Below are 25,314 nucleotides of genomic sequence, written 5' to 3' on the forward strand. Positions count from 1 at the left end.
CATACATATAGAACAGCACATAGACTTCTCCACGATATTTGTTAACATAGTTAGCATAAGGGCCTTTGAGAGTTAAAGAAATTCAGCTTCCCTGAGAAATTCTACTATGGTTCAACAGTTCTGGATTTGACTTGATTTATTGTTGTCACACGTTCCCGGGCACAGTGCAAGTTTTGTTTTATGTGCAGTACAGGCAGATATCATACAAAGTGCATTAGGCTAACAGAAGAGAGTGAAAAATACAATGTTACAGCTGCAGAGAAGGTGCACAAAGTGTGAGATCAACATTTAAATTTAAAATTTCAGAGGTCTGATAAAAGGGGAAGAAGCTGTTCTTGAATCTGTTGGTACGGTGTATAAGCTTTTGTATCTTCTGCCTGACGTAGGAAATTATAACTACAGTGGGAGGGGTCTTTGATTATGTTGGTTGCCTTCCCGAGGCAGCGAGAAGTATGGTTGGAGTCAATGGATGGAAGATTGGCTTGCGCCATGGACTGGGCTGTGTTCACAACTCTGTAGTTTCTTATGCTTGGCAAGATTAGTGGCTCTGGCCCATTCTAGTTGAAAATGGACTGGAACTGTAGGCTAGTGCCAACCCTCTTCAACAAATCCTGTGCTACTAATCTCTTTGATGCCTTCTGTAATGGTGATTCTGGAATTGAGAATCAGATATCACATGGATGGGAAATGCTCAACCAAAGGCATTTTCAGGCAGAGCGAGGACCCCAAGGATAAAAATCACAATTTCCTTGCCGATGACACTACACCAGATGTCAGTTCAGAGCTGTGCATTCAAAGTAGCGTGGAGATGTTCTCCAATGATGTGGCAACTTTAGCTTTATGACCATCACGAAAAAAACACAAGTAACGTACCCCCCCCGCCCCCGTTCTCAGTAGTCCACATACTTAACAGCTCACTTGAAGTGGAAGGACAAAGCAACCACACTATATTTAGACAGTCACAAATCAACTCAGCTAGTATTATAGCCTGAAGGCCTACTACTCCGTTATCAAACCAGAGCTCGAGTCTGGGATGTGCTTGCATGGTCTACGGAAGTGCTAGAAGGCTTCACTTAGGGGAGTTCTGAAGAACTGCACCCGAAACATTAAATCTGATTTCTATACGGAGATGCTGCCAATGCGGCTGAGTTTTTCCAGCAATTTCTGTTTTTGTTTCACTTAGATGGTTTGATATTAACGAGTCCATTGAGAGGTTTGCCTAGGAGCATGTCATGTATGAATCAGATTAAACAACGCGTGGCAATCTTTAGCAGCTAAAGATTAACCAATACAGTTTACTCCTTTACCCCCTTTATGCAGATCTCCCACCGGAACACAGACGGTTAAACCTCACGGGGATTTGTTTTTCCCACGGCGCGTCGCGCGTGCTCCCACGTGACGATGACGCCGGTGCCAAAATGACCTGAAGGGCACCTCGAAACCGAGACCGTCCGAAGAGGTGCGCATGCGCGACCTGCAACACACACACGCTCCGGGGCGGGGGGCCTGGAAACAGTCAGTTTGCGTTCGCGGGGTGGGGTCAGTGGGTGCGGACGGAGGTTGGATCTGAAATAGCAGAGTCAGCAGAGAGAGGGCAATGGGGCGGGAGAGGCACGCTCTTTGAACGGCCCATCGTATCCATAAAATCGGGTCGGTGGGGAAATAAAACCGTAAGCACCCGCGGCGCCAGGTGGAAACCGCAACGAACTCCCCCTGCCGGTGTTAAACCGGACTCGGTCTGTCGCAAGCGTTTTCGCAAATGGGCGATTAAAGTTGGCGAGCACACCGACCGGCCCGTGGGCGGTGGGAGTGGGGTTGTGTTCACCCAATGTCCTAAACTGGTGTTAACGGCGGCGCTGATGTATCCCACCCCTGGGCCCTTCTTTAACTTATTTTAATCATCCGTCCATCCCTCCCCGGGGTTGGGACCGGCGCCGCCGCCTCTTTTTCCACCCCCTCTGTGTTTTCTCTCTCTCTCTCTCTCTTTCTGCCAATTTCTCCTCCCTCCCGGCTCCACAAACAACCAGTCCTTTCCGTATTATGCCGGATGATGACTTTCTGATGCCGGACAGGACGACAGACATCATCCTCGGCGCAAGTTGCTCGGCTCCAACCTCCGCCAGCCGGTCGGTCTCGGCACCATCAGCCCGTGGCTTCAGTAGCCGAGAGGATCAGCAGGAGGAGGAGAAAGAGGAGGAGGGGGGAGACATCACCATCACCCAGTGTCCGTACATCCTGACCAAACCGAGTCATCATCATCATCATCATCCTCCTCCTCTTTCTCAGCTCCGAGGCCGCCCCCAGCCTACCAGCCCCGGGGAGGAGGAGGAGGGAGGCGGGGACAGGGACAGACTCCCCACCGATGCCGCTCTGAAGTTTGCGGAGAGCAGCCAGCAGCACCGCGGCGGCCACAGGCTGATGGAGTCTCCCGGTAACATGACGACGGCTAATGGCGGCGGCGGGGGGATCGGGTTGTTACCGGGACTGAGCACCGGCTTTCAGCAGCAGCAGCAGCTCCACCATCACCAGGACGGCAGCAGCGGTGGAGGTTCCGCCGGTGGTGGCAGCAGTAGCAGTAGCGGAGGGAGTAGCAGTAGTAACGGCTCCTCGCCGTCTCCGGTCGCCGCTCTCTCCGGCTTCGGCACCGCCTGGTCGCCGGCTCCTGCCGCCCAGGTCAGCACGCCATCCGCCTCCGGAGTGGTCGCCTCTGCTGCCGCCGCCAATACGCCGGGGCTGTCGGCCGCCGGCCCAGGAACCTGCTCCGTGCCCAGCCCCGCTGAAGACAGCTTCTTCCACGGTATCCCTTCCATTAACGGCACGGTCCTCTTTCAGAGTTTCGCCGGGATGAGCCAGGGTTACGGCGGCGGAGGAGGAGGCACCAACTTCTCCCCTTTACCTCAGCAGCAGCAACAGCAGAGCCGGCGGTCTCCTGTCGGCCTTCACCATCACCCCCAACACCAGGCCGCTTTCCCTCACCAGAGGAGCACCTACAACCACCATCAGGTATCGCTTTTGGATCAAGTGACTTTGTCATCAACCTAAAATAGACTTTTTCTTCCTGTCTGTGTTGTAATGTCCCTCTCTCGGGGCTGTTTGTGATGCTTTATGCTCTGATATCACCGTGGAGTAAGGCGATCAGGCAGACCCTACCCTCTGACAACTGGCTGCCCAACAAGAGTCCCATCCAAATCCAAACGGTTCCCTTCTCCGCAGACCCGCCAAGTTTCTGCGGCGCTTTGTTTTTATTTTAGTCCAAAGCGCCGTCTGACCCTGTGGACGGATTGAAGTCAACCACAGTTAGTTAGTACAGTTTTGCATCACATATCTATTTGATCCTATTGAGCTAACTCATTTTTTTATTACCCTCCTGCACCGGGTAAGGGCATGCGGACCCAACCTCGCCTTCGGAGTTAAGTGACCGGCTCCCCATGTTCTTGCACCCGAATGACTCACTGAGCGTGATGGTGTCTCGGTGCCTGTCAATGTGCAGGGACAGTCTCCGCACGCTTTTATCTCCAGATTTGATTAATGTGGATTTTAATTTTCTCTCTCAATCCCTCTCATTTTGATGGCCCCCCCAACCCTGTTTTCTTCTGGTTGCCGTGTTGTCTCCCATGGCAGGTTGAACTTTGTCAATGTATAGGATTCCTTTGCTGGAAAGGGCTGGGAGCCGTGGGGAATCCCTAAGAGTCTAGATACATTTTACTGTTTTCTTTAATTTGGTGCAGTGTGTGAGGTGTCAACGCTTGGAGAAGATTGCGAAAAGAAGCCCTCGGATCTCTCTGACGTTTTGCAGCCACACCTTAGTTGAAGTTAGATGACCTGATTTACAAATACCTAAATAAATATATTTGCGAAATACTAATTCTTGTGTGCAATTCAGGAATTTGCTTGAATGTTGTTATCCAGGCGCCGATTTTTGCGTTTAATTTCCTAAATAGGAAAAATAATTTATGCTCCATTGCCAATGAACTAAATATCGCCTAAATTTCTTCAAAAATATCGGTGTGGTATTCAGCCTGGCACTACGGAGTATTGGATGAACAGAAGGGTTGTGATGCAGGGATGTCGTAGCAGTGGAAAATTACTGCAGTTTATTGCATGTACAGACAGAAGGTTGTTTTCAGTGCTCCCTGGTCATTTAAAATAGGGAGCAACATTCCTTTGCCAGCATTGCATAAAATTCTGTTTGTTCAAATCATTAAAAACTGACACTTTAAACATAATTTGAGCATGTTGTATAAAACATGCTTCTTGAAGTTGAAATAGTGCAGTATGTTTCCAACTACACTGGATAACTGCAAATGCAGTCAGTTATGCCGAAAGAGAAATAACTAGACAGTAGGGATTGGAAAAAATTCTATTGCACAACAGCCTTTTTAAAAAAAAGACTCTGGTCGGCTGGTAATAAATACAGAAAGGACTGTTTGTGTTGGGCAAACCTTTTTTGGATTAGGCTTGTACCTTTTCCATAATGTTTGAATATGCTTCCATCACTGCTGCATTGTTATGGAACATCATCTGGGGAAATCTGGAATCCCACAGGTCTATCTGTATTTCATATTGGCCGAAGTATGTTTAAATTTAATTTGGATAGATTAGAAGTTGCATTTTTCATCCCTATATTGTGTCAAGTTTCTGCAGTCGTTGTGTTGTAGAAATATTTTTATATTTCCTACTTCATTGATTATAAGCTTAGCATTTAATTATGTTGTTATTGTTTATACCCTATTTCTGTTGCCCATTGTACGTTCTATGTCTGTCTTGAATTTTAAAACATCATGACAGTCTTCCAGAGAACATTCGGATATCTTATTTTTCTTATAACTGATAGATCAGTATTTAACTGCCCTGGATATCTTTTATGCATAACATGTCCTTGAGAAATCTATTTTATGTTATAGCAGTTGGTAGATTTTTCTCGGTAAATAAAAAGACTTTGGTAAATGTAGTAATGAAAGTACTGCCCGTGCACTAATTATTTCAGGTTTTAACCTTGGAGACAAACTGAGCTCATTGCCAACTTGTGTTATGATGCTCCAACTTTTGAAAATAAAAATCTCATTGCTAAATTATGTGTTTGTACATATATGCATTTATGTTTATGTATTTACAATCTATGGTTTAATATTATCAGCCCATAATGAAACAGTCTCCATGGAACAGCCACCAGAGCAGTGGCTGGAGTGCTGGAGTGTCCTGGGGAGGCATGCAGACAAGGGATCACCGCAGATCTGGAGGTGTAGGAATGCCAACAACCATGAACCAAATCTCTCCACTGAAGAAACCTTTTTCCAGTAATATTATAGCACCGCCCAAATTTCCTCGGTCAGCTCCAACACTGCCACCAAAATCTTGGATCGAAGACAATGTTTTCAGGACGGACAACAATAGCAACACTCTGTTACCTTTGCAGGTAAGAACAAGATGTGTTTTGTTTTTGTTTTTTGGCATGTTGAAGCTTCACTAGAAACCATTTTTAAGTTTGACAAAAGAGAATTTAACTATTTCATTCTATCCTCTCTACCAACTACCTGATTTGTTTTGACATTGTATACCAATTTCAGTTTTGAAAAACTGAAATTTATTGAGCTGGATGAAGGAATTGAATGAAAATAAAATGCAAACACAGGAGTTAGGAGCAGGAATAGGCTAGTCAACCTGTTGTGTTTCCCATATTATTCAATAAACTCATGGCACCCTGATTACTTCTCATTTCTGCCAACCTCCTTTTTTTATCAAGTATCCATCTGCCCCGCCTTAAAAATCTTGCTTCCATTGCAATTTGAGGAAGAAAATTTCAAACTGTTGGCCTTTAAATGAAGAAGATTCTGCTCCAGTGCCTTTGGTTTGCAACCCTTTATTTTGGAAGTGATCCCTAATTCTCGAGTCTCCAAGATGAAATATCCTTTCCACGTGCGTCACTCAGACTCCTTCATTTCTATCAAGTTGCATCTTCCTTTTCTAAATTAAAGATACGACCCCAATAAATAACTTTGCCCTTCCCATCATGAGTGAGCTTTCTCTGAACAGCTTGCAATGCATTTTCATCTTTCCTTCAATGTACTCAAGATGTGTCATCAGTGTTCTGTATAGCATTAGAGATACAATTTTTTTTAAAAAGAGCACTTTGATTCTAGGTATCTGGTTTTCGTGCACTTTTGTGCTCATTTTAAGTTCACTTTCCTACTCCCTGTCAGACTGTTTGTTTGAAAACTAGCAGAGCTTCACTAATGATGCACTGGACAAATACATTACCTTTTGTGGTACTTTAACATAAAGTACCATGAGGACACCCAGAGGAGAATCTGTAGTTAAATATATTCTTCAAAATGGTTTTATTTTGAGCTAATTGCTTTAATCTGACCAGCTGAAATCTTAAGGCAGCGCTCCAATTTCACAAAGAAACCCAAGATCTATGTGCACAAATACCACAAATGATTACAACAATAAATGAAGGATTTTATTAAGCCATTCCAATGAGGAAACCAGTAGATTTGTTCTGCCATTCTGGATTGAGAAATGTGTTGCAGTTTGTCTGCCTTCATATATTTTGAGTGAAAATATAATCGGCTATAATGTTGGAATGCTTGTCATCTAAATTGGCACATCAAGAATAGCTTCACCATATTTTGGTTGAGTGGCTTCAGGGAAGAAGGCAAAAAATCAATACAGACAACCAAATAAAACAATGTAGCATTGTAGCCTTAACTCATGTCTCATTCACTTGGTACAGTGATGGACGTGATAGGTTCACTTGCACTTGTAGTACTGTTATCACAAAGATTTAATGAAAATGTAATGTTGGATGTTTGTTTTTTTCTTTCCTTTGAATGGTGTGCACGAACTAGCAGTAGAGTTACGTAAATTACATTGCTGAGCATACTCATTTTTTGGGAGTGAGGGAATAAATCCAACAGCCAATATTGTATGTACTGCCTTAGAGCTCTAGTGCTCTTAACTAGAAATTTATTCAACTGCGTAGCATATTTCTCGAATATAATACTTTAAAATAACTAAGCACCATTGTAGTCTTAGTCATGGATCTGTACAGCATGAAAACAGACCCTTTGGTCCAACTTGTCCATGGGGCCTGATACCCTAAATTAATCTAGTCCCATTTAGAACATAGAACAGTACAGCACAGAGCAGGCCCTTCAGCCCACAATGTTGTGCCGACCATTGATCCTCATGTATGCACCCTCAAATTTCTGTGACCATATGCATGTCCAGCAGTCTCTTAAATGACCCCAATGACCTTGCTTCCACGACTGCTGCTGGCAATGCATTCCATGCTCTCACAACTCTGTGTAAAGAACCCGCCTCTGACATCCCCTCTATACTTTCCTCCAACCAGCTTAAAACAATGACCCCTCGTGCTAGCCATTTCTGCCCTGGGAAATAGTCTCTGGCTATCAACTCTATCTATGCCTCTCATTATCTTGTATACCTCAATTAGGTCCCCTCTCCTCCTCCTTTTCTCCAATGAAAAGAGACCGAGCTCAGTCAACCTCTCTTCATAAGATAAGCCCTCCAGTCCAGGCAGCATCCTGGTAAACCTCCTCTGAACCCTCTCCAAAGCATCCACATCTTTCCTATAATAGGGCGCCCAGAACTGGACGCAGTATTCCAAGTGCGGTCTAACCAGTGTTTTATAAAGCTGCAACAAGATCTCACGACTCTTAAACTCAATCCCCCTGCTAATGAAAGCCAAAACACCATATGCTTTCTTAACCCTGTCCACTTGGGTGGCCGTTTTAAGGGGTCTATGTATCTGCACACCAAGATCCCTCTGTTCCTCCACACTGCCAAGAATCCTATCCTTAATCCTGTACTCGGCTTTCAAATTCGACCTTCCAAAATGCATCACCTCGCATTTATCCAGGTTGAACTCCATCTGCCACCTCTCAGCCCATCTCTGCACCCTGTCAATGTCCCGCTGCAGCCTACAACAGCCCTCTATACTGTCAACGACACCTCCGACCTTTGTGTCGTCTGCAAACTTGCTGACCCATCCTTCAATCCCCTCATCCAAGTCATTAATAAAAATTACAAACAGTAGAGGCCCAAGGACAGAGCCCTGTGGAACCCCACTCACCACTGACTTCCAGGCAGAATATTTTCCTTCTACTACCACTCGCTGTCTTCTGTTGGGCAGCCAATTCTGTATCCAAGCAGCTAAGTTCCCCTGTATCCCATTCCTCCTGACCTTCTGAATGAGCCTACCATGGGGAACCTTATCAAATGCCTTACTGAAGTCCATATACACCACATCCACAGCTCGACCCTCATCAACTTTTCTAGTCACATCCTCAAAAAACTCTAAGGTTTGTGAGGCATGACCTACCCCTCTCAAAGCCGTGTTGACTGTATTTGATCAAGCCATGCTCTTCCAGATGGTCATAAATCCTATCCCTCAGAATCCTTTCTAACACCTTGCAGACGACAGACGTGAGACGTGTCAGTATTTGGCCCATATCCCACTTAAATCCTTCCTATTCATATACCTATCTGAATGCCTTTTAAATGTTATAATGGTAGAAGCCTCCTCTGATTCCTCTGGCAGCTCATTCCATACATGCACCGCCCTCTGTGTGGAAAAAGGTGACCTCAGGCCCCTTTTTAAATCTTTTTCCCTTTCACCTTAAACCTTTTTCCTCTAGTTTTGGACTCTGCTACCCTACGGAAATGATCTTGGTTATTTTAAATTAAGACAGATAATGCTTTTTAGTGTAATAGCTATTGGAGATGTTAATGGTCTTGCATGCATTTTCTTTTATTTTTGTCCACGTGTAGAACGTTAAATAGCTAGTATTAAAATGGTGTTTTGTGCTTAATCCATAATTTATTATTGTATTCATTCATGGTATTTGTGCATATAGATGTTTGGTTTCTGTGCTGCAATTTCACAATGTTTGACAGTTAGATTAAAGCCATTAATTTTAATATCATTTTGAAAAATAATTTAACAATTGATTCTCCTCTGGATGTCCTCGTGGTTTAACAAAGTTTGTTAAAAAATTGAGATCTGATCACAGGCTAAAATTTTGTTTTAATAATGTTGGTTGAAGGGTCAATATTGTTGGTAGATCACTTGCATCAACTAGGAGGGCCGAATGGGCTTTGGTTTAATGTCTCATTCGAAATGTGGCACCTCCAACATTGCAGCCTTCCAACAGTGTGCCCACATCTTGAGTGGAATGTCTATCTGCAACCTCATACAAAGGCAAAAGTGCTTTGAGTTACATCTGACAGCTGTGCAGTGAAAAACTGTGATCTCAATACCAATTATTTGGGGACTCTGCTTGTCACTACCTCCAAGTTAGAATACATAATCCAATAACCCTACTTTGCTACTTCATAAACCAATTGTGTATCCGCATTAATAGATCAATTTTATTAAAATGAAAGCAACACGGAAACTTAAATACTGCCTCTGAAAGTTCATGTAAATAGCATCAGAAGACATTCCTCAGCTTTCGTATTGTTCTCAAAGTGTACAGCAGCTTTCATTGGGCATGAATTTTTTTTGAGTTCATAGCGGTTCTCTCAGATCAATTCATTGTTGTCCAGTTGTTTGATCACTGTCCCTGATAACTTTCCCAGAACAGCTTTAAGACGAATAGTCTATGACCTATTGAGGTTTACCCCATCCTTTCTAGTCCAAGAGGACAATATGAATTAAAAGATCAGGTTTCAAAATCATATCGTAGAAGATATTCAATAAGAATAGCCTGCAGTACATGGTATTGTCAGTGAAGTAGCTGTTTGGAACAAAAATTACAACGGGAAAGCCTCCAAATATGGAACTACGAGCACGCTCTAAATTGGCCAAAAAGCCCCTGGGGTTTTGGGGTTTCAGCATTTCTGCAATTTTCCTCTTGTGAAATGTTATTTTGTTATAAACAAAAAACACTTTTTTTAAGCTAATCATTTAGTCGATATCTTGAACTTCATTGGTAATGTATAAAATTGGGATGTTACTTTAAATCCTAATCTTGCAGTGTTTTGCTCAAAGTGCATTAAAGTAACATACCTCATAACATTATATTTTAAAAAAGCTTTTATAAACAAAATAGGATGCTGCGTTGCATTGTCACAAATTTAGCAAACCATTTTTATATTGAACTGTAACTGATAATACTTTCCCTCATAACATACCATTCTCTATTTTCTAAGCACATCACTGAACCTGCCTATAATTGTTTCATCTTTATTGACAATGCCTATTGCTCTTAAAGAAAATGCATGCTGTCAACATTGCCAAAGGTTGTTGCAGTTACTGGAACATTTCCAAATGTATTTGGATTGTTGTTTTAATATGCTAATTACTAAATTGAATAATGTTATTTAAGGGAATTAGTGAATACCAGGGAAAACTGATTTTGTTCTGAGGCAGGGTCATTGGACTTGAAAATTTACTGCTGATTTTTCTTCACAGATGGTGCCAGACCTGCTGAGCTTTTCCAGCAACTTGTGTTTTCGAAACTGATTTTGTTCTTGTCGCCGTATACTTGGACTAGATATCTGTGTTAAATATCAGTTGCAATTGCAGTCGGAAAGTTAGAATATGTCAAATTCAAGGAAACTCCAATCTAATTATTGTTCATAACCTACTCCATGTTATGATGTAAAATAGTTCGGTCATGATATGAAATAAAGTATTGCTTGACTTTTACAGTGGGTGACCTATAAATTGAGCTGTAATGACTACCATATTAGATTTAACTGTCCCATACATCAAATTTGTATTTTACTGTGCAGTAATATTTATGCCTGTGAATTTTTTGCATGGGTAAAATCTGTCTTGTTTGCATAAAAATAGAACTGAATTTACTGAGCGATAATTAGAAATTGGTAGTTTAGTTACTTAATATGTTGACCAGAGAATGGTTATACAGTGTAAAGAAATGACCCTCACAGTAACTCTAAAAGTTGGTTATCAGTCTGTAAAGTTCTGCCCATTGGACAGAAAATTGCAAGCTGGATATTTCACATTTCTCAGCAATGCTTCGTATAAAACCCAACCCACAGAATTAGTCCTGTTGTGACGAGTAACTGTTTCCTTACAGTTTAACCTCTGATCAACTAGAAGACCTAGAATAATAAATGTATATCTATGAAACCTAGCTCTACAATTGTGTGCAGATGAAGAATGCATGATGGCTACCATCTTTCATCCCTTTTTCCCCTGTCGTGACTAGAATCTAGTCTGTATAAAAGCAGAGCAGCTTGATTGAAAATTGTCAAAACCCCCATTAGTGCTGCCACCTCGTAATGGCAAAACTTATCACAGCATTAAAATTAACATTTTGTTGTGGTTGACCTCTGGAAAAATCCAACTTAGAACATGTTTTTTTTGTTATTGAATTTTTCCAACAGCTAGCCTCAACAAATCAAACATGTTTTCTTTAGAGTTGCTGCTAGTAGCCATGGTAGTAGTGCAGCATTTGGCTCACAATTAAAGTGACATAACTGGATTTGAGTAGTACAAACAAATAAAACCAATTTTTTCGTTGGTCTTTTTGAAAACTTTTTCTAGTATTAGTTTTCATTAATTTAGCTATCTGTACAAAAACTAACTTTGTCTATTAGTTTCATTATTTAATGAAGAATGAATGAATGTTATGTTGCTGTAGAATCTGTTGAAGTCCACTCAGGTAGTTTGTTGCTGTTGGGCACGGCGTAATATTTGGCAGCCATGTATTGTAGTTTGATCCACTAGACTCACTGAACTAAATATTGTAGAGATGTGTATAAGGTTACAATTGCCTTCAATCATGCAAATACATTTAAGTTGTGTTTAGATGTTTTAAAAAAGATTGTTTGAATGCAAGTTACATACAATTACCTAAACCTGAATACACCCTTGATCAGCGGCAGTAGCTGAGATGCAGTTTGTTATGAAACGTGTTTTTGGGTGTGTATTCGGTGATGTAACATTATTAGGTTTTGTTGTATAGATTGCATGTCACAGTTTGACTCGTGTGATGTTTCACAAACCTTTGCTTGTGTTACTTTTTCCAGTGATTTGACCTGCCCTTGCCAGCTCCTGCTTTTCATATGCATATTTTTCCCCTCCGCAAACAACATTCCCAAATACATCAAATTACATGTGTACGCATACAACAGCAACTATACCATCTCTTTTGGCACTGCTTCTGTTTTTGCATTGTCAGAATGCTTGCCCAACATTCTTGATGAATGACTTAGAGGAAATTTCTGCTCAATGTTGAAAATACCAAAACCAAAATCTGCTACCTGCCACAAGTCCTGCTCCCTCATCACTGACTCGGTCCTTGCCCTTTTACATCTGAGGCTGAACCAGACAATCCAAATTTTAGTATTTCACCATGATATCAACTGTCCACGTGGCTGAGAGACCTTATTGTATTTCTACCTCTGAAACATTGCTAACCCTTCTGAAACCCTCACCTCACTCATACCTTGTAACTTGTTATTTGAAGGCTGTCCTGGTTAAGCTCTCAGGACATTACCCGCCATAAAACTGTGATATCTTTTAACCAAGCATATGTGCTAACTTGAACTAAATCCCATTTAGAAGCACAGAAGGTAGGTGCAGGACGAGGCCATTTGGCCGTTCAGGCCTGCTCAGCCATTCATCGCGGTCATGGCTGATCCTCCAACTCAGTTGCCCAATCCTGCTTAATCCCTGTAACCGTTGATCCTGTTCACCCCAAAAGTGCTATATCTAGCCGCCTTTTTAATGCATTCAATCTTTTGGCATCAACTACTTCCTGTGGTAATGAGTTCCACAGGTGCGTACTCATTTGGTAAAGAAACATCTCCATCCTAAATGGTGCACCCCGAATCTTCAGATTGTGTCCCCTGGTTCTGGGCACACCCACCTTCGGGAGCATCCTCCCTACATCTACCCTGTCTATGCCTGCTAGAATTTTTATAAGTCTCTGAGATTACCCCCGCCACCCCATTCATCTGAACTCCAGCGAAAACAGTCCAAACCTAGTCAATGTCTCCTCATATGTCAGCCCTGCCATCCCCAGAATCAGCCTAGTCTATATATAATATATATTATGAATAGCTGGAGTCCTAGCACCGATCTCTCTCTGTGGCAACCCGCTAGTTACTGCCAGCCAATTTTGAAAAGGACCCATTAGTTCCTTCTGTTTCCCTGCCAGCCAGTTTGCTCTCCATCTCAAAACACACTCTCTCGCGCGTGCTCTCTCTCTCTCTCTCTCTCGCGCGTGCTCTCTCTCTCTCTCTCGCGCGTGCTCTCTCTCTCTCTGTCTCGCGCGTGCTCTCTCTCTCTCTCTCCCTCGCTGTCGCGCTCCCTCGCTGTCGCGCTCCCTCGCTGTCGCGCTCCCTCGCTGTCGCGCTCCCTCGCTGTCTCTCTGCGCCACTTATTCATGTACAGTGGGTTGTAGACTCTGGGCCCTGGGGATTGATCCACCTTCAATCCCATAAGTTTTCTCAGGACCTTTTCTCTACTAATGTTGACCCCTCCCCCTCAGTAAATCTTGCCTTCTCCAACATTTCTGGTATCTGATTTATGTCCTGTTTTGTGAAGACAACCATAGTATGTGTTCAAAGATAGTAAGAACTGCTGATGCTGGAGTCTGAGATAACAGTGTGGAGCTGGAGGAACGCAGCAGGCTGGACAGCATCAGAAGAGCAGGCAATTTTCTGAAAAAAGGTCCCAACCCAAAACTTTACCTTTGCTGCTCTGCTGCCTCCTCTCGCTCCACACTCTGTTATTCAAGAATGTATTCAGCTCCTCAGCAATTTCTTTGTCCCCTTTATATGTTTCCCCATTTCTGTCTGTATGGGACCTAAATCTGTTTTTGCTAATCTTCACCTACCTATAGAAACTCTTCATGTCAGTTTTTATGTTCCCTGCAAGCTAACTTACAGCCTGTATTTTCCTCCTCTTAATCAATTCCTTTATCCTTCTTCGCTGAAGTCTAAATTGCACCCAAACGTCAGACATATTTTTCTTTGCTGATATGTATGCTGCTTCCTTAGTTCAGATACGATCTCTAATTTCCTTTGTAAGCCACAGATTGGCCCTCTTACCCATTTTACTTTTGTGCCAGGCAGGAGTAGACAGTTGTTGCTGTTCTCCTGTGCATTCCTTGAGTGTTTGCCATTGTGCATCCACTGTCGTCGCTTTAAATAACTTACCCCAATCTATCGAAGCCAACTTGCAACTCATTTCTTCATAGTTTCCCTTTTATTAAGATTCAGCACCCTCAATCTCCATCTTGATTTTTAAAAAATTCTCACGTTATGTTCGTTCATCCCCCAAGGAGTCTCGCACAACCAGAAGGGCAATGATTCTCCTCTTGATACGCAGCACCCAGTATAAGATAGCCTGCTCTCTAGCTGGCTCCTCCACACATTGTTCAAGAAAGCTATTTCATATACAGTTCAGGAATTCTTCCTCTACAGCATTTTGGCTGATTTGATTTGCTCAATCCATGTGCAGATTAAAATCACCAATGATCACAGATATTCCCTTATCACATGTATCTCTAAATTCCTGTTTAATGCCATTCCCAATGTCACTGCGGTTTGGAGTTTATATATGACTCCCATAATGTTTTTTTGCCCCTTAGTATTTTTCAACTTTACGCATACGGACTCAATATAATATTTTTTAATATAATAGTTTTACCTTCTTTCAACTTAGGATTTGTCTGTTTGCTAAGCATGAAATTTAGTTACTATTCTCCTTAACTCACTTTTAGATAAGGTCTTTTGATATTCTAGACTTCACATCAGCTGGGAGGGCGAGATGTTCGTTTGTTTCATGGAGGGTACGTGTACTTCTGTCTCGGAATGGCTCAGTGATATTGGCAGCTGTCTCCAAGTAGAAGTCTGTTTTCAGGCAGTTTTAAAGTGGCAACCCTGGGAACTGACCCAACTATATCAATTGCTTGTTGTATTTGGCTTATTTGTTTTGTCAGTTGTGTACAAATGTTGCATGGAGGAGTGGTAAAAATGAGATGTTAAGGAAAATACAGAATCTATTGTAATGGGCAGTGTGTTTTACACAATTAGTGCATTTTTACAAATGTGCTATATTTTCATGCAGTTGATAACTGCAGCAATGGTGCCTTATGAACTTGAACAGTTTGATTTTTGAAAAAAAATCACTCGTTGCCAATTCAGCTTTATGAAGCACTTATTTCTAGTAGAAGTTTTAATATCAATCTACTGATTATTTTGTAGATGTGGAATTGGAGTTCACTTGGTAGTTTACTTAACAGCTGTTATATCAATAACCAGAACTCCTTTATTCATCCACAGGATGAGGGCATCACTGACTAGACAGCGTTTATTGCCCATCCCTAATTGCCCAATGGGCGGTTTTTCAACTGCATTGCTGTGGATCTGGAGTCACATGTAGGCCAGACCAGGTAGGGATGGCAGTTTCCTTCCCTGAAGGACATTAGAGAACTAGATGGGTTTTTCCGACAATTGGCAATGGATTCACGGTCATTGTTAACTCCTAATTCCAGATATTTATTGAATTCAAAATCCACCATCTGCCATGGCAGGATTCAAACCCCCGTCCCCAGAAAGCTGTCTGGGTCTCTGGATTAGCAGCCTAGTGATAATACCTGTAGACCATCGCCTTCCCTAGTTGGCATCATTAACAAAATTACTAAAAACAAATTGTACAACCAAACTGAATAAGCACATATTTTATTTTCCAATAAAATGTACTGTGGCCACACAGTGGCATCATCAGAGTGGGGTATTGTGTTTTCAGTTCATCCTGACTGTATTGTCTTTTCTCAACACTGAAGCAGGATCCAGAAAAAGGGAAAACACACGGGAGAGTTGAGAATAGTCAGCAACTGACTTGGTGCATTACCCAAAATGATTCACTACAATGACTTGTACCAAAGGAAAACCCACATCTTTCCAACTCTAACTTGTGATATAAATGCCAGGTTCTAAACTGCAATGTTATCCATTTGTGCTTCTTAAAAGGATCCCAGTTGAAACTTTCATATTCTTTTGAAGCTAGCTTATCATAACTTGCTGCTGTATAATGGAAAATACCCACAGCATATCAACTTCATTGTGATGCCTGCCTAAAATAGACCTCTGTTATGCATTGGGTGGGATGAAATGTAAAACAAAAAATACTGCACATGCTTAACTTGGAGCACAGAAATATTTTTATACTGAGCAGAAAGTAATTTTTTCTTAAAAAGAAGCTGGGAAATAAAAAAGCAAAAGGCAAATCAGGACAGGACTTATATACTTAATTGTAAAGTCCTGCAGAGTGTTGCTGAACAAAGACATTCATTTCTGAGGAAGGGTCACTCGACCCGAAATGTTAACTCATCTCTCTCCACAGATGCTGCCAGACTGACTGAGGTTCTACAACAATTTCTGTTTTTGTTGAAGACCTTGGTGTGCAGGCTCATAGTTCCTTGGAAAGTAGAGTCTCAGGTAATTAGGGTAGCAAAGGTGGTGTTTGGTATCCTTGTCTTTATTGGTCATTGCATTGAGTACAGGAGTTGAGAGGTCATGTTGTGGTTGTACAGGACACTGGTTAGGCCACCTTTGGAATACTGCATGCAAATCTGGTCTTTCTGCCATGGGAAGGATTTTGTGAAACTTGAAGGGGTTCAGGAAAGATTTACAAGGATGTTGCCAGGCTTGGAGGTTTTGAGTTATAGGGAGAGGCTAAATAAGCAGGGGGCTATTTTCCCTAGCAAGTTGGAGGCTGAAGCATGACCTTTTAGAGGTTTACAAAATCGTGAGGGTCGTAGATAGGGTGATTAGACAAGAACTTTTTCCCCAGATAGTGCAGTCAAAAACTAGAGGGCATGGGTTTAAGTTGAGTGAGGCAGAGATCTAAAAGGGACCTAAAGTACAACTTTTTCACGCAGACAGTGGTGCGTGTGTAGAATGAGCTGTCAGAGCAAGTGGTTGAGAGTGCTACAATTACAACAGTTAAAAGGCATCTGAATGGGTATATGAAAAGGAAGGGTTTAGATGGGCGCATGTAAAGTGCTGACAAATGGGACTAGATTAATTTAGGATATCTGGTCAGCATGGACGAATTGCACAAAAGAGTCTCCTTCCATGTTGTACAGCTCTATGACTCTGAGAGAACTGATAGCATGTCTGAGGTGATTCATTGTTGGGAAGGAAATAAAGAATGGGCATGTTGACTCGGGATCAAAGATGAAGTATAGGGAAAGAAAAGCTTGGAGCTCAAATAGACTGCTCCTGAAAAGTGTGAAGCAGATAGCTAAAAGGCATCGGCCAATGTAGAACATTACAGCGCTGTACAGGCCCTTTGGCACTCAATATTGTGCCGACAGGTGAAACCAATCTGAAGCCCATCTAACCTACACTATTCCGTTATCATCCATAAGTTTATCCGATGACTATTTAAATACTCTTAAAGTTGGAACATAATGTTAATTCTTGCGAGATTAAGTCAAAAACTGTGGCAGTGCATTAAATAAAGTTGAGTGTTTGTATCGTGATCAGAACGTTAACATTTTGCTTGCACTCTGGAACAATTAGTGTGAAATTGGGACACAAATCTGTTGTGTAGGGTGCCCAAAAAGAGGGGCCTGCGTCCATAATTGGCCCCACCACATGGTGTGGACTCTCCAACACTGCTTATATAATTCCACTTAGTGCTCACCACTCCAGTTCTGGCAGCGATTACAAGGAATGACTTCAGATACTGCAGCTATTTCCAGTCAAGCAGAATAGCTTTAAGAGGCATGATAGAGGGTTTAGAATTTTGACTCATTTTGGAAAGATTAGTAGATCAAGGCCTTCTTATGATACGTGAATCACTAATGAACTACCCATCCATTACAGTAAACTCAAGACAGTGTGTGGTGAAAATGTGAGAAATCTCTTTATGCAGAGTTGTTCTACATCAAAATGTAGTTATAAAAGGGGCCATTATGTCATTTAAAAAGTGAAACAAAAAAGGAAGAAAATATACAATGTTTTGAAAAGTGAGCAGGATATTGGCCAGGAATCTGCTTTGAAGACAGTGAAACTGTCAGCATTCATCATTATTACTTTTCTTGATATTGACTGCAGCTTTCAGGCTGCGTGAGTACAGAATAATGTTGCTGAGAGTGATTCAGTGCTTCTCCACAGGTTGCACTGTAAAAATTCAGTCAACTCTGATTTTTAAACTTTGCCTTTCATGCTATTAGTCTCACTGTATGCATCCTTGAGAAAGCTACAAACTATTGAATGTGGTACAGTAGAGATTTTTTAATGGTGTACAAAATTCATAATTTCCTTTAAAGAATCTCTCTAATGAAGAGAAAAACCCTTTAATTCTGGAATGTCTTTTTTAAAAAAAAATTGTTCATATCAACCCAGTCTTAACCCCATATCTACATTCCAGTGTTTATTTTTCTCAGGCTGATATTAATGAGTGTTTTTAACTTGCTGGTTGACTCTATCTAATAATGCTTCAATGAGGTTAGGTGCTTCTCCGTGCAGTGCCATCACTGTTGCTAGATGCTGTCAGATCTCTTGGGGGAATAGTGTCATTTATGCAGCAAGACCTTGAAATCTTTGTCAGCAACTTTCTTCGAAGTTAATGCTGAGATTTGTTGCTGGCTATAAATTCTGGACCCCAGAATTTAAAGTACATACTATTTACTCATGGAACATGTGCCTCATTGGCTGGGCCAGCATTTAAAGCCTGTCACTAGTTGCCCTTGAGCCTGCAGTTGTGAACTGCTGCAGATTTTGTGAGGAAAGTAGACCCACAATGCCTTTTGAGTGATTCCTGGATTTCCCTCCTAAACGAAACTGAAGGTGATATGTTTCCAAGTCAGGATAATGAGTGGCTTGGAGAGGAATGTTCAAGCTGTACTGGGCCCATGTATTTGTTGCTGTTGTCTTTCGGGATGAAAGTGTCTGAGTTTTGATGGTGCTGTCTAAGAATCTTTGAATTTGAGAAGTGCAGCTTGTGGATGGTGTACACAGCTGTTACTGAGTAATGGTGGAATGACTGAATGTGGTACCAATCAAACAGTTTGCTTTGTCCTTGATGGTGTTGAGTTTTCTTATGTTGTTGAAACTGAGCTTCAGGCAAGTGAAGAGTATTCCATCACACTCTAGACTTGTCCCTTGTAGATGGTTGATGGGCTTTTGGGAGTCAGGAGATGAATTACTCACTGCAGTATTCCTAGCCTCATGTACCCACTGTATTTATGGTTTGTTCAGTTTCTGGTCACTGTGGTAACCTCCCAAGATGTTGATGGAGGTGGGTAATTCAGTGATTGTAATGCTATTGACTAATGGTCAAGGGGCAGTAATGTTGTATCTCACTGGAGGTGGTCATTGCTTGACATTTGATACTTGCTATTTGTCAGCTCAAGCCTGATATTGTCCAGGTTTGCTGTGTTTGGACATGGACTGCTTCGGTATCTGAGGAGCTGTGAATGGTGCTGAACACTGTTGGACAATCTGTGAACATCACTAATGTTGGGAAGAACTACCCTGAAGAACTTGTACTGAAGTGACAGACCTCCAACAAACTACCATATTCCTGTGTGCCAGCTATGACTCCAACCAAAGGAGAGTTTTTCCCTTGGCTCCCATTGACTCCAGTTTTACTCTGGCGCCTTGATGTCCAGGATTGTCACTCTCACCACCTCATCTCTTGAATTCAGCTCTTTTGTCTATGTTTGAACCAAGGTCAGAATGAGGTCAGGAGCTGAGTGGCCCTGGCAGTACCTGAACTGGCATCACTGAGCAGGTGCTGCTTGATAGCAGTGTTGATGATACCTTCCACCATATTGCTGATCGAGTATGGACTGGGGCAGTAATTAGCTGAGTTGGATTTGGCCTGCTTTATGTGTATGTGGGCAATTTTCCATACTGTTGGATAAATGCTGATGTTGTAAATGTTCTGGAACAGCTTGGTTAGGAGTGCTGTAAGTTTTGGAGTACAAGCCTTCTGTACTGTTGCTGGAATATTGCCTGGGTCCATAGCCTTTGCAGTATCTGGTGTCTCCAGCTGTTTATTGATATTACATTGAGTGATTCGAATTGGATAAAGACTAGCGTATGTGATACCGGAGACGGCATCCACTCGGTGCTGTTGGCTAAAGGTTGCTGCAAATGTTTTAGCATTGTCATTTGCACATGCGCTGGGCTTCCCCATAGTTGAAGATGGGGATATTTGTGGACCTGCCTCCAGTGAGTTTATTTGATCACCATTCACAACTGGATGTGGCAGGACTGCGGAGTTTAGGTCTGGTATGTTGGTCGTGAAATCGCTTAGCTTCATGTCTGTTTTAAATTGAACTAACAAAGAACTGGCTCAAGGATTAGTTTAAACTCTTGGGGTTCTATATCTTTCTGAATAATCACAGAATCCCAATTGTTTTGGTGCAGCAGGAGGCTGTTCGACATTGTCAAAAACTATTAAAATGTTGAATATATTTTCAGTGAAGGGGCAATGGCCTAGTGGTATTATTGCCGGGCTGTTAATCCAGAGACCCAGATAACATCTGGACCTGGCTTTGAATCCCACCATGGCAGGCGGTGGAATTGAATTCTATCAAACATCTGGAATTAAGGATCTAATAATGACCATGAATCCATTGATTGTTAGAAAAACCCATCAGATTCACTAACGTCCTTTTAGGGAAGGTAACTACCATCCTCACCTGATCTGGCCTACATGTGACTCCAGACCCACAGCAATGTGGTTGATTCTGAACTGCCCTCTGGGCAATTTCGGATGGGCAATAAATGCTGCCTAGCCAGTGTCCTCATAACGTTAATGAATAAGGGGGAAAAATCTTTCCATGTCGTGTGAACATGAGCACTTATTGCTAAGGCCTTTTCCAAATCTGATTTATTGTGTAACGGGTCACATTTGGTTTCAACATGTGATGTTTGACATCTGCCGTTTTGTCTACCCAATTGCATAACTTGTATTTATCTTCAAACTTTCTGCTGCTTCCTGTTTCTCTCTCCCACCTCCATAATGTCAGCCCATTGGGCAAGCTTATGATTGTAGTATTTGCATCTTACTTCAGCGTTGTTCACAATAAATAAGATGTACATTTCAATGCCATATTTGAAGTGTACATAAATTATGATTTCAGCACTGCCCACTGCAGAAATCTAATTGACACATTCCTTCTAACCCAACAGAACTCTAGTTAATACACTGCTCCCTATTTGATAGATTTAGCCTTATGCGTTGTCCTTTCAGTTAAACAGAAGTCTTTGAAAACTTTGTCAAGTTCTGTATCGATGTAAATATGTCATTATCTACTTTGTAGCATCCTGAAGATCGTCAAGGGTTTTAGATGGCTGTTTTAACTGAAATAACAAGCTAGACGCTTAGTATATCCCTAACTCTAGCATCTGAGTACTTCTGTCTTCATGTGATTTTCTTTTGTTACTGGCATTTTTATGGCCCTTTGCTTGCATTGCATATTTGATTTTGAATTATGAGCTATTTTGTGTTGTGAGCTCTTTTCCATTGGGAACTGCCTGAAAAATATTGAACTTTATTTCCTACCCTTTTAAAACCAGTAAAATATATTTTTCTTGCTTATTTTTGACATTGGACAGTGGTCCTAAGTTTGCTAGTATGTACTGATATTAGTACATATTAGACAGTTTTTTAAATATTCAGATTTAGTAATTTTAACCGTAAGATTTGATACTATTCATTTAGTTGTGTGATCTATGGATTTGTGTTAATACTTGTTAAAGGGCTAGTACTGAATAGAAGTTGTTCTTGGGACAAATGAATTGAGTAATTAAGGTAGGATTGCCTTTTTTTTTGCTGTTAGTTCTTAAAATGTGAACATTGCTGAAAAGGCCGACCGTCATTGAAATCCCCTATTGTGCTTGTGAACCACTGTAGCCCTTATTCTGTTAAGAGGGGAATTTTGTACCTTTTGCCACAAAGGAGCTGTGATGTGTTTGCATGACTTGAAGGGGAGCATAATTGTGGTGCTCACATTCCTTTGAACATAAAAGTGGGATTTAACATCAGGAGTAAGCTTTCTGGCCCTTTGTGACTGCTCTACCATTTGATGAAATTATGTCTGATCTGATTATGTACTCAACTCCACTTGCCCTTCTCCCATCACCCCCCCCGCCCCCCCCCCCCCCCGCCTCCATCCCTAAGAAATGTTTTGAGTTTTCTGTCGAGGATCTAGTTCTTCAGCCTTAGAAATATTCAATGACCCTGCATCCATTGCTGTCTGGCAAAGGATATTCCAAAAACCTTCAAACTTCAAATCTGTTTTAAATGGAATTCCCCTCAATTTTAAACTGCCCCAGTTTTAGCCTCTTATCCTTCATCTCCAATGTGTAGACATACAATTAGTTGAGCATTTTATTAATGAAATATTCCAATCTAGGAATTAGTGAAATTACCCTTCTCTGAATTGTTTCTAATGCTATTACATTGTTTCTCTAGAAGATCAAAACTGTTTACATTACTCCAGTTGCAATCTCCTCAAAACCCAATGGGATTGTGGCAAAGGTTCTCAACTTTTCTATTCCATTTCTCTTGCAATAAACTACAACATTGCATTTCTCCTCCTAATTACTTGCTGTGCCTTCATACCAATGACTTGAGATTCATGTACTTTTCTCTGCACCAGAGTTTGGCTATTTTTCTGTATTTCAGTAATATACTTTTTATATTGTCCCTGTACAAATTCAAATTTTCTAGTATTATACTGCATATGCCAATTTTTGCCCAACACACTCGGCCTTTCTATACCTGTTTATAGAAACTCATGCCCACGTCTGAATTGTTTTCCTACTTACCTTTTGTTAACACTAAATTTGGCAACCGTATATTGAGATCCTTATTCATGTCCTTTATAGGGACGGTAAATTGTCGGGATCCCAGCACCAATTCCTATGACACTCACTGGTAACAGTTTACTGACCTGAAAATAGCCCATTTATCCCTGCTTTCTATTAGTTAAGCACTGTTCTGTTGATATTTCCCACATGCTATGCGGTCTTATTTGATTCAGCAATCTTTGATGTGTTGCCCTGTCAAATGTCTTTTGGAAATCCAAGTATGCCACGTCTAAAGGTAGTTCTTTATTCAAATTGAGTTATATCCTCAAAACAGCTCTGAACTTGATGAACATGAGTTTCCTTTTAGAATCAATTTGACATGGCCTAGTTGCATTAATATTTAAGTAATCTTTCCTTAAGGGGACTATAGAAAATGTTAGAAACTATTACTATCAGACATTAGGCTAACTGTTTTCCATCACCTTTCTTTCTCGAATGGAAGAGTTACTACAATTTAAAACCTTTGTTCAGGATCAAGAAACCGTTGGAATATTAAAACAAATAAATCTAGTATCTCTCTAGCCACTACTCTTAAGACCCTAGGAAGAAATCCCAGAATTCCCAGCCCTGATCTGTTCTTGTAGCCACAGTATTGGAATGGCTGGTCAGGTTACAGTAATTTCCAGGTGAAAATTCTGGTCAGCTTATAATTCGGATATATTAACAAAATGTACTGTTCTTACTGTTGTACGATTTCTCCATATAGTCTTACTCAATTTTCAACTGTTCAGCTGTTTGACTGTAAAGGATGGTTAGTGGTGGTTCTATGGTGTAAGTACTTTTGAGTTTCAGTTTGAATTTGAATCTAATGGATAGTGTGGAAGCATGCACTTTTGTTTCTGGCAATTTGTATATTCATCTCATAAGGTAACGTGATCTTAAAGTTTTAACTCCAGTTCCAATAGGCCTATGTTTGAAGGGCAATATTGCCTACAATTTGGTAGTATTTTGATGTAAAGAGTACTTATGTAAGACATCGCAAATGTTTGTACTGATGTGCAGGTTCTCTCATTTGTTGCTCAAAGATATTTCTGGCTGCTTATTCTGCATTATAAAGCTAGCAGATTTTTTTGTTAGTAATATATGTACTCTGAAAGAAACTGAAAATATTGAAGTGAAAGCTTCTAACCTCTAGTGGAAACAAGCCCAGCCTGTCCAACCTAGCTCCAACACATTCATTTCAAGTATTAATGAGTGAATGTTTGCCTCCAGTGTCTTTACATTTTACCTTAAATGATCAAACCAAACTGAGCACAATTTGTTTTGTGGTCTCAGCAATGGCCTGACATATTGAACTGAACAGAAACGTAACATCCATCCTTTTGTGTTCAATTCTTGTTATAACAAATGCTAACGTTTCATTTGATGCCTTCTCCATTTGCTAAGTCTGCATATTAACTTTTGGAGACTTGTGCACTAACACATCTAGATCTTTCTGCACCTTGGGCCTCTGCAGTTATTCTCTATTGAAGTAAAGCTCTGCTTTCTTCCTGCCAAAGTGAGCAAGTTCTCATTTTCCTACAATATATTGCATCTGCTGGATTGTTGCCCACTGACTTATTAGCAACTACGCCAATATGTGACTTGTTATTCTTTCAAAGCATATCATTGATATTTATGCCATCGGTGTAAATTGTAAAAAGTTGAGGACTCCCAGTGATCCACACCCTTCCCCCACTGGACCCCACATAGCCAGTTCTGTAATTTTTATATAAATATCCATTTATACATACCATTTTCTGACAGCCAATCTTGTATACTAACCCCAAAATAATCTTTTATGTGGAACATTGTCAAATCTGTTTTGTAAATCCAAGTACAGTATGCTGTTTCCCCTTTATCCCCAGCGCTAGTTACACCTTCAAAGAACTCCAATAAATTGGTTAAACGCAATTTTCCTTTCTCAAAACAATGGTGACTCTCCCTGGTCAACTTGAGGTTTTTTTAAATAGCCAGTAATAACTTCCTTAATGATGTAATTTGACACTTTCCTCATGACAGATATCAAGCTCACTCACATATAGTGTTCTGCTTTCTGTCCCTCTCCCTTATTCATTAGAGGGATATGTTTTCTATTTTCCATTCTGGTATGACCTTTCCAGAATCTAACAAATTCTGGAAAATTATCACCAATGTATCTACTCCTTCATTAGACACTTTTTTTGGTTAGAACCCTCGCTTGAAGTCCATTAGAACCTGGATTTGTTCTTACTCAACATGTTCTTGTATTATTACACATCTCTGCAACAGGTAGGGCTTGAACCTGGAGCTTTCTACACTCCATTAATTGGTTAACTAGAAATGGTGTCTCACAGAACATCTGCAACCTTGCTGCTGATAAATCCTAGCACCAGAGTACCAAAGACAATACTGAAGTGTTCACGAACATCTTCAGCCAAATGTATGGAGTGGATGAAACTTTGTTTCTCCCTCTTGAGGTTCCTGCCAGATACTGGTCTTCAGCCA

At 41.2% G+C, this 25,314-nt stretch overlaps 1 protein-coding gene across 2 annotated transcripts in view; it reads left to right on the forward strand.

The window, feature by feature from the left end:
- Positions 1 to 1,543: 1,543 nt before the first annotated feature.
- The window catches only part of LOC125458002 (cytoplasmic polyadenylation element-binding protein 2), a 126,773-nt gene continuing 103,002 nt past the window's right edge, over positions 1,544 to 25,314 (forward strand). Inside the window, exons 1-2 of one of the 2 annotated variants that reach the window (XM_048542864.2) lie at positions 1,544 to 3,003; positions 5,138 to 5,416. In XM_048542864.2, the coding sequence (XP_048398821.2) occupies positions 2,041 to 3,003; positions 5,138 to 5,416 (1,242 nt within the window). In that variant the 5' untranslated portion in view covers positions 1,544 to 2,040. The remainder of the gene's footprint in view (positions 3,004 to 5,137; positions 5,417 to 25,314) is intronic. The other variant, XM_048542856.2, reaches the window with a different exon arrangement.

This window comes from Stegostoma tigrinum, chromosome 1 (genome assembly GCF_030684315.1).
Source record: "Stegostoma tigrinum isolate sSteTig4 chromosome 1, sSteTig4.hap1, whole genome shotgun sequence".
Classification (NCBI taxonomy): Eukaryota; Metazoa; Chordata; class Chondrichthyes; order Orectolobiformes; family Stegostomatidae; genus Stegostoma; species Stegostoma tigrinum.